This window comes from Penicillium chrysogenum (assembly GCF_028827035.1).
Source record: "Penicillium chrysogenum strain IBT 35668 chromosome Unknown utg000004l_segment0_segment0, whole genome shotgun sequence".
In the NCBI taxonomy this organism is placed as follows: domain Eukaryota; kingdom Fungi; phylum Ascomycota; class Eurotiomycetes; order Eurotiales; family Aspergillaceae; genus Penicillium; species Penicillium chrysogenum.
This window is the reverse complement of record NW_026622752.1, coordinates 820,433-836,317: the sequence shown is the minus strand read 5'-3', so window position 1 is coordinate 836,317 and position 15,885 is coordinate 820,433. Positions and strand designations below refer to the sequence as shown.

Sequence of the window (15,885 nt, the reverse complement as noted above, 5' to 3'; positions counted from 1 at the left end):
CAAGTTAAGAAGTTGGACCTCTCCAGACCTCTCCAATTCAATGCAATTGGGGATTCTGTTGTCACACAGAAACCCACCAGAGAAACAAAAAAAAAGGTAAAATTAAAAATTAACCATAAAAGGACATCCACGGTTGGATGTGGCATGTTCCATTCCATGGTTTATTTGCCCCCGTACCACAGTTCAGTGTCTTCCCCCCGCACATGCCCCACCAGCGAAAACACCTGGGCACCTGGGCAGTCCAAAAGAGGCGAAAATGAATCTGACTTGCCTCTCAGGAACTTGCTCTCGGCGATGTCCCTGGATCGGTGCCTTGAGTGGGTTCTGGGGCGTCCACGGGTTGTTTCCTCTTCGTTTTCGTCAGCCGAGGGCTTTGCCCAGGTGGTCTCACCTCAGACGGTCTGTGCTAGGACACTGTCTCGTACACGGAAACCAGAATATATTGTACAATATACTCCAGGGTCACCCAAGAAGCAGAGAGAAAATACCAAGAGAACGGCATTTACTAGTACATGCATGTATATACCGGTGCCTAGTACTACTAGGTGGGGAGCGATAAGCAGATAACGTAGCCCTGGAGTAGTACTTGCGTGGTACAACGTCTGCTATGTGATGGTTGGGCTACCCCCAGGTTTAGTAGATGTATCGCACTCCCTTCCTGCATTCCGCCATTTCTTGTTCCTCTTTATCTTTCTCTCCCTTTCTCACCTTCCCCCATCCTCTCTGTATCTGCTACTCGGCTCTCTCGGTTCTCTCGGTTTTCTGTACGGCATCTTTGCCGAAACCTGTTCCACGGTTCTTCAACTGTGGTCCCCGAGTAGAACAATAACGGTCAACGTGATTTTCCCCACATTCGATCATTTCCCTCCCTCTGCTCCTCTCTTATGTTCCTCTCTTCCTCAAAGTGCTGATCAATACCCAAAAAGACGGTCATCGCTGAGTTCTAGCACTATGCTCATCTAAGAGCTTCCGGTGACTGCGCCCGTCGCTATATCCGTTTCCACTGTCCTCCCTCGTTATTTCTCCATCGCGTGATACTCCGTACTGTGCCGACTCCCCCCGGAAGACGTGACAAGATAGTAGTGGGCCAGGGAATAGGTGCTACAAACTGAATCAAGTCGCAAAAATGGCCTCCCAGGTATCCGACGACATCCTGCCCTCTCCGGGGAATATCTCTCCGAACAGTCCGACCAATTCGGCAGGCCAGATCCCACTGGAGCAACCGCCGAAACTCAAGGGCCGTCAGAAGTTACTGCAGAGTCTCCAGCGAATGTCCTCCAGCCCGACACTGACCAGACGCGGACGTTCCTCATCAACCACTAGCTACCGCCGGGACAATAAGGCGTCTCTCTCTTGTGTGTCGTTATCGTCGACTTCCTACTCGCCCTGTCTAGGCAATGGAAGTTCCTCCCATCTCTATGGCGGTCTCAATCCTCGACCTGCGACCCCCGGTTGTTCCAGTTCTCCCTACGAACCCCAGGGCACAAACGCTCGCATCCGTTTGATGGACACCGATGGCCCCGGTTTCACTACGCCTCGCACCGTACCTTTGCCCTTCGATGTGAGGCCAGCATCGCGTGGTTCGCCGCGCACTGCGACACCGGTGGGAGTGAAGGTGGAGAAGGAGGTCATCACTCCAGAATCCCAGCCGGCCAGATCTCTTGATTTCTGGGGCGATATGCCACAAGAGCTTAAAATAGAAATCTTCCAGTACCTCACCCCGCAAGAAATTGTCTGCTGCTCCTCTGTGTCCAAGACGTGGAATGAGATGTGCTACGACGGACAATTATGGTCCAAGGTTGATACAACCGAGTACTACTCTAAGATCCCGAGCGATGTGTTGGTCAAGCTTATCACTTCTGGTGGTCCGTTTGTCCGAGACCTCAATCTCAGAGGCTGCGTTCAGATGCGCGAGAAATGGTCCACGGATGGAGAACGCATGTCCGATCTGTGCCGGAATGTTGTCAAATTCTCGCTCGAGGGGTGTCGTATCGACAAGGCATCCATCTACTCTTTTCTCCTTCGTAATTCCCGTTTGGAATACATCAATTTGTCGGGTCTGACGAGTGTCACCAACTCAGCCATGAAGGTCATTGCACGGTCTTGTCCGCAGCTTGAGACATTGAATGTTTCTTGGTGTAATCATGTTGATACCACCGGTCTTCTCCGGATCGTCCGGTCTTGTGAGCGATTGAAGGATCTTCGGGCCAGCGAAATCCGTGGGTTTGAGGATGAGAAATTCACTTTAGCTTTGTTCGAGCGCAATACCTTGGATCGCTTGATCATGAGTCGTACCGACCTGACTGACAGCAGCCTGAAGATGCTGATGCATGGGGATAACCCCAGTATGGACATTCTGACCGATCGGCCCATTGTCCCGCCTCGGAAATTCCGTCATTTGGACCTTCACCATTGCCCTGACGTGAGCGACGATGGATTGAAAAGCTTGGCCCATAACGTTCCAGATCTGGAGGGCCTACAAATTTCTCAGTGCTCCGATCTGACCGATGAATCTGTTATGAATGTCATTAGCACAACGCCAAAGCTGTCGCATTTGGAACTGGAGGATTTAGAGAACTTGACAAACATTACCCTGGTACAGCTGGCTGAATCCCCATGTGCCCAAAACTTGGAACACCTGAACATCAGCTACTGCGAGAGTCTCAGCGACACGGGAATGCTCCGGGTAATGAAGAACTGCCCGAAACTCCGATCCGTCGAAATGGACAACACCAGAGTATCAGATCTGACCCTGATGGAAGCCAGCTTCCGCATCCGCCGCCGCGGGTACAGCGACGAACTCCCCAAAGTCGGACTACGCCTTATGATATTCGACTGCGCCAACGTCACCTGGGCAGGGGTCAGGGAAGTCCTTTCCAGCAACGCATACATCCCGCGCGCGTCCCGCAAACCCGTTTCAACAGTGGTGACGGTGACACAAACGTCCGACGCTGGCTCCTCCCCGGAGACAAGTACGTTCGTCACTCCAGCCTCCTCACCTTCGCCGTCCCCAGCACCAACCTATCCCAACGAAGTCATCCAGCTCAAGTGTTTCTACGGCTGGCAGATGACCGTCGATGAACACACAAAACGTGTCCTGCGCGGCGATCTCGCCGCTGCATCCCGGCTGGACCGGAAATGGGCCGAATACATGATCGCCACTGAGGAGGCTGGTGCGGCTGGTGCTGGTGCGCGTCGACGCCGGCGTCGTGCCCGTGAAGCGGAGCGTCTGTACAATGAAGACGAAGACGATAACGATGGTTATGGCGTAGGTTCTATCTCTGCCCTTGGCGGGAGACGCAGGCGAGCCCAGAGCGGTAGCAGCTGTATTGTCATGTGAGGTACATGCCTCTTGAGTTGTCGGTACCGCTGTTTTCTTCCGGTGTGTTCTGGGAACACCTGATGTTCGAGCTAGACGCAAGACGCTGCTCGACTCTGCTGGCGCAGGATCGCTGGCATCTCAAATGGATGTCCATTTGATACTGAAGATCATATCTAATGGTCGTTCTCAACCTGCTATGAATTACGCTTGATATGACTTCCCCTTTCTGGGACAACAATTCCCAATACACACTTTCTTTCGCGTTTGACCTGTCTTTCCTGGCCCTTTCTCTCTCTGTCCCACTCCCCCACTCTCTATTTCTATTTCTATCTCTATCTCTCTCCGTATCTGTTTACCACCTACCGTCATATCTATCCGTACTCTGCTGTCCCAGTTTAGCCCCGGCGCTGTTCTATGAGCTTTTATACGTCCACATCTTCTCCCAAATCGAGATGTTAGCTCTAGCATACGTATCTACACGTGTTAGCGGCGAGATGATTGGCGTTTCTAGTTCTTTGCTCCCTCTAGTCCTTTCTAGTTTGAAATTCATGTCGCCTTTCCGGCTGCTTTTATGGCACTTTACTTCCAATTCATATCCCCTAGGCTGATAGATCTATGCGGGCGTTGTGGCTGCTTATGCGGCCTCTATCCTTGACGATGTATAACACTCTTTTCTAAGTCACTTCGGATTCAAGTCACTTTGCCAAGGTTGTTTCTTTTCCCGACCTCGCTCCCTTCAGTCAAATCTTTAAAGATTACTGTGAACATACCTAAGGTCAAAGAACTCGCTCATTCTTTTCTAATCTCTTTCTGTCAGTACGAATCAAGGAAGATCTCGATGATACTCGTGATCATGAGACTATAATCCACGCTGCAGCCAACCCAGATTCCGCTGTACCGGATGCCTTTTTGGCTCGCCACGCCCCATTAAGTGCAGCAAAAGAAAAGAAAAGAAAAGAAAAGAGAGAAAAAAGCAACTAAGCAGGAACGGCTTCAACTAGAAATACTTAGGGCCGAATGGAGTCATTCCCGTGCCTTCATACCAATCCCTATAATATCTGCCACGCAACGCCCGTCTTTTCGTGGCCGCAGGAGCAGATCCCAATGGCGATATATCGTTATGATATGGCACTATTCAGTCCGGTTCATCCGTGGCCGCCATTTCCAAAACGATATCACTAGCTTAGCGGTATGTAAGTCTCGGGCCTTTGTCTTAGCAGATGCCCAACAGAAAGGAATGTCATCAATCATGCCCCCCGGGCCTTGACTCAGAAGGAACTTGATTAACGGAGCCAAATCTTCCCGGTCAAAGATTGCGACTGGACAGGGCTCTGACAGCGCTAGAAACCGCTGGCATTGGTAATATCGAGATCTCTTCCATGTTTCAGCAGAAATATTTTCACTATACAGACTTGTCAGCCACGGGTTCGGACCTTAGGTCGATTTGACGCAAAGCTACTCTCTACATATTTTAGGGAAAAAAGAGAACCGCATACTCTTTCATCATTCTTCTCATATAAATCGAATTGGGTATAGAATATCGCAGAAAGACAAGCCCGAAGATCTAGTCCATGGCTCAGAAACGGGCAATGCAAATCAGCGAGCCCATCACCGATCACAGATGCAGTTGCACTCTGCCACAGGACAGATCTTATGCCGCTTAAACCAGTCGCTCGCATGATTCGCATGAAATCCATGGTTGCAATGGATACAAAACACCACAAACCGCCGCATCACCTCAGTCTCAGTAGGTTCGCGCGAACCCGCCTCGGCATCGGCTGCAATACTGGCGCGTGACATTGGGTCTGGTGAGCCGAGCCACAAGGTGCACACGCCGCAGCGCGGCATATGTCGACCACACCGCGGACACACAGTCCCAGACATGACGGTGGGTGCCAGCGGGTTGCCCGTGGTGGGATGGACATGTTCCGCACTCTTGGTAGACGGGGAGATCTGGGAAGAAGCGTCGTGCTGGGTGAGCGGACTCGTGCAGTAGTTACAGGTGAGGCTAACTTGCTGCGGCGGTGGCGGCATGAGTTTGCGACCGTCTGCAGTCACCGCGAAACGACGAGAGCCAACGTCGAATCGGGCTCGCTCGAGTTGGAGTTTCCAGGAGTTCATCTGTCGCCGGTAGGTCTCCCGCCAGGCTTCGAACTGGACAATGTGTTTTTGGTTACTGATGAACCGTGGCACCGTATGGCTCATTGCTAGCACGGGTGTTTGGACATCATTGAATTTCCCAATATACGATTGGAACAGACCCATGGCCAGATGACCCAAGCCCGTGAGCACAACTCCTTCAATATCGCCCTGGCGAATTGCTTGGCTTGTAGCATCCTTCAGATATTCAGTTAGTTCGTCATCTGGAAGCCAGCGCAGCGCGACCTCTACACGATACTTCAGAGGTAATGTGGTTTCCTTGATAACTGCGTTCCAGTCGCCTTTGCTCACAAGGGCCAGGATGGCCCGAGCGTATGGATCGGTGAGCTCCTTGGCGATTTCTGCACAGGTATCCTCCCAGTCTGTGCCGTTGTCCCCCTTGGAGGCACCGGCAATCGCCATGGCCAGTAATTTATGAGCTTGGGTGGGGTTGTTGCTTCGAAGTCCGAGATAAGCCAGCTTAGGTTCATTCTGGAAGACAGCCAATGCAGCAGCTTTAGTATGCTGGTCTTCGCTAGATAAATTCTTCACTGATTCCTCCAGCTCACGGTAAGTTTGCGTCGCGCCACAGAGACGAAGGCAGAGTCGGCGATGATCGGGGTAAGCGGTGTCACAACCGTTTGTCTCGGGGAGATTTAGCTGAGTTGCCAAAGTTGCCACTGCATCCGCAACTGTTTTAGCATCATCTTTCTTAGCGCTGATACAACGTTGCTCGAAACCTTTGCCTGTTCTTGGTTAGTTTGAGAAAGATTGAGAACCGAGTGAACAAACAAACCTAGGTCATTATTCCAGACACTGCTCACACCTAGATAATTCAGGTCCAAGCCATTGACAACCATTGATGTCCCAGAAGACCCAACTCGAGCACCTAGAAATGTATTAGATATGTGGTTACGACCCCTATAAAAAGTGAAACACTCACGTTCAACCCAGCCCCAGAAATCTTGCAGAGCTTGATCATCAGAGGCCACTTTTCGGTTTCGAGCCTCATCGAACAGATAACCCTCTTTGCACCTCGACTGATTAATTGTGCATAGAGTGAGCGCTTCTTTCGCAGTAAGCGGAACACCCATGACCCCGAGAGCCATGACACGCTCCCGGTTCTCATGACTTGGGACAGGCTCGAAACCAAGGTTCTTCGACACGAAAAGTTGGCCATTTGAGTTTGCCCCATGCTCTTGAGAAGTCGAGCAGACGCGTGATCTGATGTTCCCGATCAGGTCTGAGATGGGCGAAATGTGCTCAGACAGTGGGTGAATCGATCGCACGTCTGAGTCACTCGATGAGATGCCGCAGGCTAATACACTCCGTGAAGATAGATCAACCGGTGCGCACGGCGGTCGCGCGGTGATGATCTGGGGCTGCCCATTGCCGTCGAGTGCGATCGCACTTGGTTGAGGTGACAAGCTAAGATTGAGGGAATCGAAACAGACAACCCGGTCTTTTTCTTTGTAGCTGCGAGTCGGATTATCAAAGGGTACGCATACGTCCCGCACATGCTTGGTGTATACCGATTCTGGGTAATTTCTCGAAGACCCCTGACCAAGAGTCTCGTCTATCGAAGAGCGATACTCCTCCGGCAAGTAGTCTTTAGCAATGTCGTAATTCTTGAAATGACCGTTGCTGGAGAGCGCAGCGAGGCTTCCTCGGTTCGTCCTTGAGAAGCGCAAGCTCCAGATGGAGGACTTCGGATGGAAAACATTTTTAAGTTCCAAAGCAGGCGTTGCTTGCCCTGAGTCTGCAACGCTGGCAGAAGACCCCATTGATGGAGATGTCAGTCGAGACCCAACGCGCCGGTCCCACACGCAGATGGTGCTTTCATTTGATGGAATGCAAGATGCAATATAGTTCTCATCAAGCCAATCAATAGCCAGATTATGGACACATCGAGTGGGAAATTGCAATGATGGATTCCCAGGTCCCTCTGTTACAAAATCAGTCACGCTTTTGTGGATATAAGCTAGGAAAGACAAACCTCTTAAATCATAGATGCGAACAAACTGGCCTTTGACGCCAGTTACGATGGTATCAGGCTGGTCTCGAAAGAACTTGATACTGGTGATAGGCTCTGAGCTGGCCAGCTTTCGCAAGGGCTCGGTAAATCCTCTACTTCCACCAGCAGGACTGAGTCGCTGGTTGACATCCCAGATGTTCAAGCAAAAGTCATTTCGAACGCGATCGAGGCCCGATGCCACAAGACCGTGTGTACTAAACGCAACCGCATTGCAGTACCGTTGGTTGCGGACTGGGAATGAAAGAGACTCCTTGGCATCCCCATCAAGGCGTAGGATAGTGGCCTCCCCAGATGACTGGCCCACGGCGATCAAGTTCTCATTTGAAGTAGACCAGTCGAATGCGCGGAAACCAGGCACATTGGACAGGGTAGATAGCACTTCGTGGCGTATATAGTTACCATCAAAACCAGTCACTTTACATAGACGAAATGATTTTCCCGTGACGTCGACCGACAGGAAGCGTTGTTCAGTGGCCGACGAGGTCGGGGACCAGCGAATGGCGGACTCCATGCTGGCCCTTTTATTAAGCTCAGTTCAATAATTGAATCAGTGACATGAGTAAATTCAGACTGTTAGTTAGACAAATTAGTGGACAATTGAAGTAAATCAAATCAATGCGACGCGAGAGGGCAGCGGTGATGGCGATCGACGCAGACGCTCATTGGTTGGCGCCAATCTGGGGACGGGCCGATAAATCCGCCGATATCTTTTTTCTTATCGTTTTCTGCTGTAGCTTCGACCTCTTTTTTCCTTTCCTTTCTGTTAGACCAAAAACATGTCTACAGACACGCGAAACCAAATCGATCAGTCGGCCCCCTCAAAGAGGAAGACCCGGGATGGGTCAGAGGAGGTTCCCCCGGCCCGCAAGAAGGTGCACCGCAAGGCAAACAAAGCAGATGACCAAGCCCAATTCGTGGACTTCAGCAAAGGCGATGCAGCGAAGCCCAAAGTAACTCGGCAATTCAAGGACAAATTCGCTCCCAAGCCCGAAAAGGAATACCCGTCGATCAACGATCTCAAAAAGCGAATCCGCGATGTGAAGCGCCTACTCAACAAAGTGGACTTGCCTGCCGATGCTCGCATCTTGCAGGAACGTGCTCTCGCTGGATATGAGCAAGATCTTGCAGATGAAACTGCGCGCAGAGAACGGTCATCATTGATCAAGAAATACCACTTTGTCCGATTCCTTGGTATGTGGCCGATACGTCTGAATGGTCCTGGGTTCTAGCTAACGTACTTTGTTTCCGTTGAACAGACCGAAAAACAGCCACCAAGGAACTCAACCGACTTACTCGCCGTGAGAAAGAAGATCTGGATTCGAAACAAAAGGCTCGTCTTGCGGCAAAGATCCACAATTGCCGTGTGAACCTCAACTACACGATCTATTATCCTCTCACCGAGAAATACATTGCACTCTACCCCAATGGAAAACACGATACAACAGATCCAGAGTCAGAATTGCAAAAGCAGGAGACTAAATCCAATGATGCCAAACCCCCGTTGTGGTCTGTCGTTGAGAAGTGTATGGAGGAAAAGACACTGGACCTTCTTCGTGAAGGAAAACTGTACATCAACGCCAATGGAGAGAAGATCCAGTCTTCGTCTTCTGGCATGACTACATCTGCAAACTCCCAGGAGCAGAGCAAGAAGAAAGAGCAAAAGAAAGAGACCAAGGCTGCTACCCAGAAGGACAAGTATGTTTCTAAAGATGACAAGAAGAGCAGCAAGAAAGAGAAAACTGCACGCAACGAGCAGGCCTCCAAGCAACACGAGGCATCGCAACAGCCCAACGCGGAGGACGAAGATGATAGCGATGGTGGTTTCTTTGAGTAACCAATTCACAAGTTCGATGCAGAATTGCTTTATTTCTTATTTGTCTTGATATCCACACTAGCATTTTACATATTCTATTACAATACAGCCAAGTGAACCAATATCTGTTCAAGATGATTCAGCAACTGATACAAGTATTTTTGGTAAGCATATACTGTATATAAAGTTCTACAACTACAACGAAGGAGCGACGTGAAAAGACCTCAAGTCAAGAAGTCATGTTCATCTCATATGGCCGAAATGTCTGGACAATTATATTGATTAAAACACAAAAAGAAGCCTCATAATCCTCGACTGCTCCATGGCTTGAACATAAGAAAATGTTTGATGGAGTCCTGTCTCCAGTTTTTAATTCTGGCGGAAGGCGGAGGGCGCGGCACACGAGCGCCGCCGGCGGAGAGGAGAGGAGCATTGGGTGGTCGGCGGGGACCACACCGGCGCTAGAAGGGGGAGGAGGAAGAGGCAGAAGAAATCCCGGAAAGACGGGCTCCAGAGGAATCATATATATGTAAGAACACACCGACATGCTTTTGAGTGTTCTATCTATATGTCTTTTTGGATGTCTTTTTGGATGCCCTTTTAGAGTCGAAAACTGTAGTAGAATGGAGGAAACAGCGCAATTCCTACAAAATGGAATTATGATGTATAACATATATATGCCTAGAATGTTTACTCAATTCGTTATAAGGCTATAATAAGTTAGATATTACGTAGATGGCCAATTTTTATTAGGAGCAAAATTCAATAGGGCTGGCGTCCCCAGTGGTCTATACTTCCAACTCATAGACTCAGAGCAGAATGTTCAGCCTCGGAAGTATATACCTAGGTACCTAGGTAAAGGTACGCAGTTATAAGCAAACCATTACTCAAAACTTCTTTTGGGAGTTGTTCCTGTCTATTGCCATTAGAATGAATAGACATGGCTTTTTGGGCGCTCATTCTTGTGCCGTGGGTATGGGCATGTGTCCTGATCCCACCTTTGATCCCGATTGTCTTGCATCTTGTAGTAGCCTGAATGACGAGGTTTTCAAAGAAAGCAAGTAGTTCTCAAATGAAGATAATCCATTTCAAAGTGGTAGAAATGCCAACATTCAAGGATATTGTAGTAATGATTGCAAAGCACAGTGATCAACCATGTGTCACTGGAAAAAGAAAAAACAAAAAGCAAAGAAAGCATATCGTGAACGGAAAACATAAAGATAAAAGGCACAAACCCCCAGTGCCAGAAACCTTGAGCTTCCATAAGTAAAAAGCGACCCTTGAGACATATCATATGGTTTCGTTTCTGACCCCATTTTCCCTTTTTTTTGGCTTTTCAATTTTGCCGGCACCCCATCCTACATAGGAACCTCTGCTGGTTCTTGGCTCCTGCCGGCGTCAGACTCGTTAGACGCAGGAACTTCTGCAACTTTTAAATCCTCAGGCAAGACAGAAGCTGCTGTTTGATCCAGCTGCTCAGTACCGGGCTGGTCGGGTGCGATTTGCTCCACCTTGAGCGGCTCAATAGTATGAGTGTTGTCATCAGGTGTATCAGTCACGGCGTGTTCGATTTCAGGCTGCTTGATCTTTGGTTGCACCTCGATAGGTTGAACAATTGCAGTGGCTAGTGTCGAAGTCTCCGCTAGAAGGACAGGAGCTGCGCTGGTTTGCTCGGGGGCAGGTTTCTCATTGAATTGTTCAATCGAATTCCCGATATCCGTCGTCATAGCAAGCTCAGTGTCTACAGTACTGTTGGAAACAGCAAGTTGTTTCTCCTCAGGGTCCGAGGGGGCGATTTCGGAATCTTTGGCAGTCTCTTCGGTGACCTGTTTCATAGGGACTTCTATGGCCTTCTCCATGGCCTCTTCGTTGACCTCTTCTTTGAACTCTTCTTTGGCCTCTTCTCTGACGTTTTCTTTGACTCCTTCTTTGATATTTTCCACCACCGCCGCTGGAGACTGCACTGGAGCTCGCACTGCATCCTGCTCTGCTGGCACCTGTTCTTGATGTTGTCCTGGGCTTTGCGCTGGAATCTGCTTTGTAACTTCCATCAAGCTGGCGAGGTTCATATCTACATCCATTTGGGACGCGGACTGGGTCATGATGGGTCGATTGCTACCGCTAGCATCTTCGACACTCTCTCCAGCGCGATCTATAACCTCAACGTCACCATCTGGATCGACTTTATCATCTGGCTCTTTATCCTCGTCCATCAGGTGGTTGCCGTATGGTCTAGCGAGAGATTCATAGTCGATATTCTCAATACCATGTCTGGTGAAGAAATCCTTCGGCATCGTAGTTGGTTTCACGCCACGCCTCATAGGCCCGCAGCGAACATTGTAGCCCCAAGCGTTCCACATTGGGCATACCTCTATCTCGTCACTGTCCAGGTTCGGAAAAACCGCGCAGAGATGGTGCTCAGCAGCCACAACATCACGAGCCCAGGCTTTGCCCCTGTAACCCGGGTTTTTTTCGGAGCCAGAAGGCTTGTGCTGTGTCATCTGACGAGTGATATTCCGAGGAGCTTTTACAGCAGAGTCAGGTGCGACGACCGCCCCAACAGACCAGATCGGATTGGCTTGCATAATCTCGCTCGTTTTCTCATGGAGCAACCAGCCAATGCAACCGGCGTGTGCACGTCCACAGAGGATGTAATACCCTTTGTACACTGGGAAGAAAGGTAGTCCATGAGCCCAGATAATTGGAGCGGGTCCCGAAGGCACGCGTTGAGGGTTAATATTTCCCATTTTGTCGAAATCATATGGATATCGCCGTCCCAGATCGCGGGCGTTCATGAACTTGGTCACCAGATAAACCAACTCATCTGACAGTCTGTTGTTACCCGGAGGGAAATCTGGCTGGCCGGTTTCTTCGTCGAATTCGACATCCACGACCAGTTTGAGCTTTGCCGCTTCTTCCGACGAGCTTGGACGCTCTCCACGGCCATCTTTGGGTGTCCATTCAACATCAGGATTTGCTTTCAGGTGGTCTGCGAGGGCTTTTGAGCAGCGATCTCGAAGGATTTCCTGCTGCTTAATGAAGGCTGTTTCGCCCGAAACGGTGCAAGCCATTCTGGCTTCCTTTGCTGGGGCCATCTTTCTTGGCATTGAGAGATTGTGGACCTGATTGGAGGATCTGCTCTCGGTTAATTGAGGTTTCAAATGACTAGATGTACATCCGGTCATGGCAATATAAACGAAATCGATGCATAGGAGATATATTGAGACAGAAGGCGGTTAAAAGTTCTCCAATCGATCAATGAAAGCTCAGATGAGTAGATGCGTTGACTGACCGGTGATAATGGCAAGCGTAGACTTGACTTCGGAGAAAAGACGGCAATAGAACTGTGAAAGAGAAGTTCGAGTTGTTGCAGAAGTTCGAAGTATGAAGGAGTCCCGGTTGTAGATGTAGGAGTCAATAAACTGAGTGTGAGACATAAGAATGGGGATAAAGTATCAAAGCGAAAATTCAGCGAGATGTCTTGCTTGTAATGAACAGTGTCAAATGGGATATGAAAAGGGTGAAGATGGTGAAGATGGTGAAGATGGTGAAAAGATAGGGACAAAGAGAGACGCTGTGAAGTGCAGAGAAGTACAACTGTGAAGGCAGGTAAAGACTGGAGTAAGGAAGGTCAGATCAGTAAAAGGTATTGGTCTGGTATTCGCGGTAAATGTTAAATAGATCAACGCAACAACAGTTCAGATAGTTAGCAATATAAATATGTAAAGATAGAGTTGCAGAAAGAAATGTTAATTAGATCTTGAATTAACTAGTGAAGCGGAAATGAGCGATGTATATAAGTTGTATCTGATTTATACCTCTACTATGCTCACAGGAGACCAGGGTGATTTCCATAAACTCATTATAGCATTATTGAGCAACTATCCATATATGTATCTAGAGCTACCGGCCAGATGACTGGGCTCTTTTAGTATTTTCTCCTCTGGCTTGTCTTTCTTGGGCTTTTCCATTTGGACCGCACACTTCCAGTTCATGTCCCCTAGGTAGTCCACTTCAATTCTCTTACTTATGAGTTCATAAGGGTGGCGGGTTTCCTCAAAGACAGAAAGCGTCGAGGACGACGCTCAATTGAGAAGATAGCAAACGACAAGCGTAAAAAGCAGGGGGTCTGTCGGGAAAATGTTACTCACTAGTTCGAAAAGTATAGACCCTAACACAATGAACTAGAGCAGAATTACCGAGCATGAAGAGCGGAGCTCTCTAGACCGACTAGCCGACTTAGGTGATACCGAACAAACAATGGATTCTATTGGCACGTGGTTTAATCCTGAAAGGCCCATAGCACGTGAATATTGCACAGTGAGTATCTCGCCATCGAAGGAAGCTTGGATGATCCTCGCCCACTTGCCAAGATAGCAAATAGCTAGGACCTAAAGATGAATTAGACGTAAGCTAACAACATCGTGTAGAGTAACGATGTATATACATACTGGACGGAACATGAATATGTGGAAGGGTATCCGAGACACTCGAACAATCATCAGCATTTGGGCGAGCGTCTGCAGCACGCGACATAACTAACGCGGCTGGATAGGACCTTCAACCTCATAGCAGCAAGTCCTTGATCATCCATATCTTACAAAATAGTCCATGGCCTGCCAGAAGAGGGTCACCTTTGCGATCCTCTCTATAAATAGTCAGCACTATATCACATATATATGTAATTAGATTGCATAACTTTACCAAGATCATATCTAGGCTACAAGTGAAACCTTTTATTTACGTCATACTTGATTTGTTTCATTAATAGAAAGCATATCTAGGTACATATATGCTAGGTACAATGTATGACATATTAGTAACAATTAATACTCACACCTTTGTAGGTAAGGTATGAGTTCACTGCCCAGGTTCCAGGTTCTTCGTAGAGCCGCATCTTTTAACATTTGGCCCCACCAAAATATCATTCCCAACTCCCCGCACCAAATCTCTCAGATGGATCACCCGAAAAACAACAAAGATAAGCGGGGACGTGGCCAAGGCCAAAATCGTGATGTTCAAGTCTCCAAAGCATTAAGCTTGCTTCTGCGACATGCCGCTGAGAAGGAAGGGCTGAAGATGAATACGCAGGGTTATGCGAGCGTGTCGGACGTGGTATGCAGCTTTGTGGTTCTCACAATATGCCATATACTGACTATGCCTATGTGCAGTTAAATTGGAGGAAACTCAAATCGCTAAAAGTCACCTTCCCCGAGATCCTACACGCCGTCGACTCGTCCGATAAAAAGCGCTTCGCCCTCCTCCACATTCCATCCGCACAACCCACCAAATCCACAACCCAAGCAACAACAACACCAGCGACGTCCCCCAATGCAGAGCACGAAGCCGGCTCTATCGTGGGCGAAGAGCAGCCCGCGACATCCGTCCTGGAATCCGCACCCACCACAAGCGAAGCCCAACAATCAGCCACCGACCAAGCATTATCCGTGAAAGATACCGACCCGTCGAACTTTTTAATTCGTGCGACCCAAGGCCACAGCATCAAGACCGTAGATGCGGCCTCTTTCCTCGAGCCGCTTTCTTTGTCCGATGAATCGAAACTGCCCGATACCGTCGTCCACGGCACGTTCCACGCAACCTGGCCTGCGATTCTACAATCCGGCGGACTACGCTGCATGGGTCGGAATCATGTTCACTTCGCTACTGGCCCGTCATTAGAGTCCGTGCTTGCTGTCAACGCTGAAGATGCCGCGCGGAGCAAACCGAAGCCCGACGACTCCCGCGTCATCTCGGGCATGCGGCGGGATGCGCAGGTATTGATTTATATCGATGTGCGCAAAGCACTAAAGGCAGGAGTACCGTTCTGGCGCAGTGAGAACGGGGTCATTCTTAGTGAGGGCATACCTGTCACGAAGGGTGGGGCTGAAAAGGGCGAGGCGCAGAAGTTTGTCACGTTGGACTTTTTCGATGTGGTAGTGGAGCGCAAGGTTGGACTGGGTAAGATTTGGGAACATGGGGAGGTTCTGCAGGAACTCCCGGAGACTCTCACGAACAAAGGAAACCCCAAAGGCCGGCGATGAATGGTGTATGACCATATCCAGCCGGCCTTTCTGTTCAGCTCATAGACGACCACTGGAATACAAATGATCCTCCTTCCAACGATCTACACGTTCAGTATGGAATCCTTCCATGCTAAATTGTCCCCACTTCCGACTTAGACATAGGTAACCCCGGAGCCTCCAGCCCTGGAGGACTAGTTACAGGGCTGCGGTGCTACGGTCCTACCGTACTAGCGCAGGGTGCTATCTTACTATTCTGCATAGCCAATCCCAATGACCAAAATTATATAGAATGTCACTTATACGTCGTATTGAATGCTGCCCTTGAGATATTTCATCTCATATCAAAACCCCAGCCTAAATAATTTCCCTGCCAAGCTCTCCAGGACTCTACCCGACTGCGGGGAAATCGGAAGCGCAACCTCTTCCGAATCCCAACCGACTTGTCACTGCACTTTCTGCACATCCGACGCCCCCAGACCCAATCATGCCATGCACATAAATCTGCGGGGTCATCCTCAAATAAGCGTCATGCTTATGGTCAGATCTGGTTGGA

At 49.2% G+C, this 15,885-nt stretch overlaps 5 protein-coding genes across 5 annotated transcripts; 3 read left to right on the top strand and 2 right to left on the bottom strand.

Annotated features, from left to right (window-relative positions):
• Positions 1 to 1,126: 1,126 nt before the first annotated feature.
• On the top strand, positions 1,127 to 3,340 carry N7489_006239 (F-box domain protein; the record flags this gene model as incomplete). Its single annotated transcript, XM_056711989.1, has 1 exon — positions 1,127 to 3,340. One exon carries the CDS (start codon positions 1,127 to 1,129, stop codon positions 3,338 to 3,340), a length of 2,214 nt encoding a protein of 737 aa, XP_056565704.1.
• A 1,590-nt stretch (positions 3,341 to 4,930) lies between these two features.
• N7489_006238 (uncharacterized protein) lies at positions 4,931 to 8,007 on the bottom strand (the record flags this gene model as incomplete). Its single annotated transcript, XM_056711988.1, has 4 exons — positions 4,931 to 6,207; positions 6,258 to 6,350; positions 6,405 to 7,406; positions 7,458 to 8,007. The coding sequence occupies 4 exons, from the start codon at positions 8,005 to 8,007 to the stop codon at positions 4,931 to 4,933; spliced, it is 2,922 nt and encodes a 973-aa protein (XP_056565703.1).
• Positions 8,008 to 8,272: 265 nt separating this feature from the next.
• Positions 8,273 to 9,330, top strand: N7489_006237 (Efg1 domain-containing protein; the record flags this gene model as incomplete). The annotated part of the gene is made up of 2 exons (XM_056711987.1): positions 8,273 to 8,687; positions 8,753 to 9,330. 2 exons carry the CDS (start codon positions 8,273 to 8,275, stop codon positions 9,328 to 9,330), a joined length of 993 nt encoding a protein of 330 aa, XP_056565702.1.
• Positions 9,331 to 10,667: 1,337 nt separating this feature from the next.
• On the bottom strand, positions 10,668 to 12,404 carry N7489_006236 (uncharacterized protein; the record flags this gene model as incomplete). The annotated part of the gene is made up of 1 exon (XM_056711986.1): positions 10,668 to 12,404. One exon carries the CDS (start codon positions 12,402 to 12,404, stop codon positions 10,668 to 10,670), a length of 1,737 nt encoding a protein of 578 aa, XP_056565701.1.
• A 1,861-nt stretch (positions 12,405 to 14,265) lies between these two features.
• N7489_006235 (tRNA 2'-phosphotransferase) lies at positions 14,266 to 15,350 on the top strand (the record flags this gene model as incomplete). Its single annotated transcript, XM_056711985.1, has 2 exons — positions 14,266 to 14,424; positions 14,481 to 15,350. The coding sequence occupies 2 exons, from the start codon at positions 14,266 to 14,268 to the stop codon at positions 15,348 to 15,350; spliced, it is 1,029 nt and encodes a 342-aa protein (XP_056565700.1).
• Between the last annotated feature and the right edge of the window lie 535 nt (positions 15,351 to 15,885).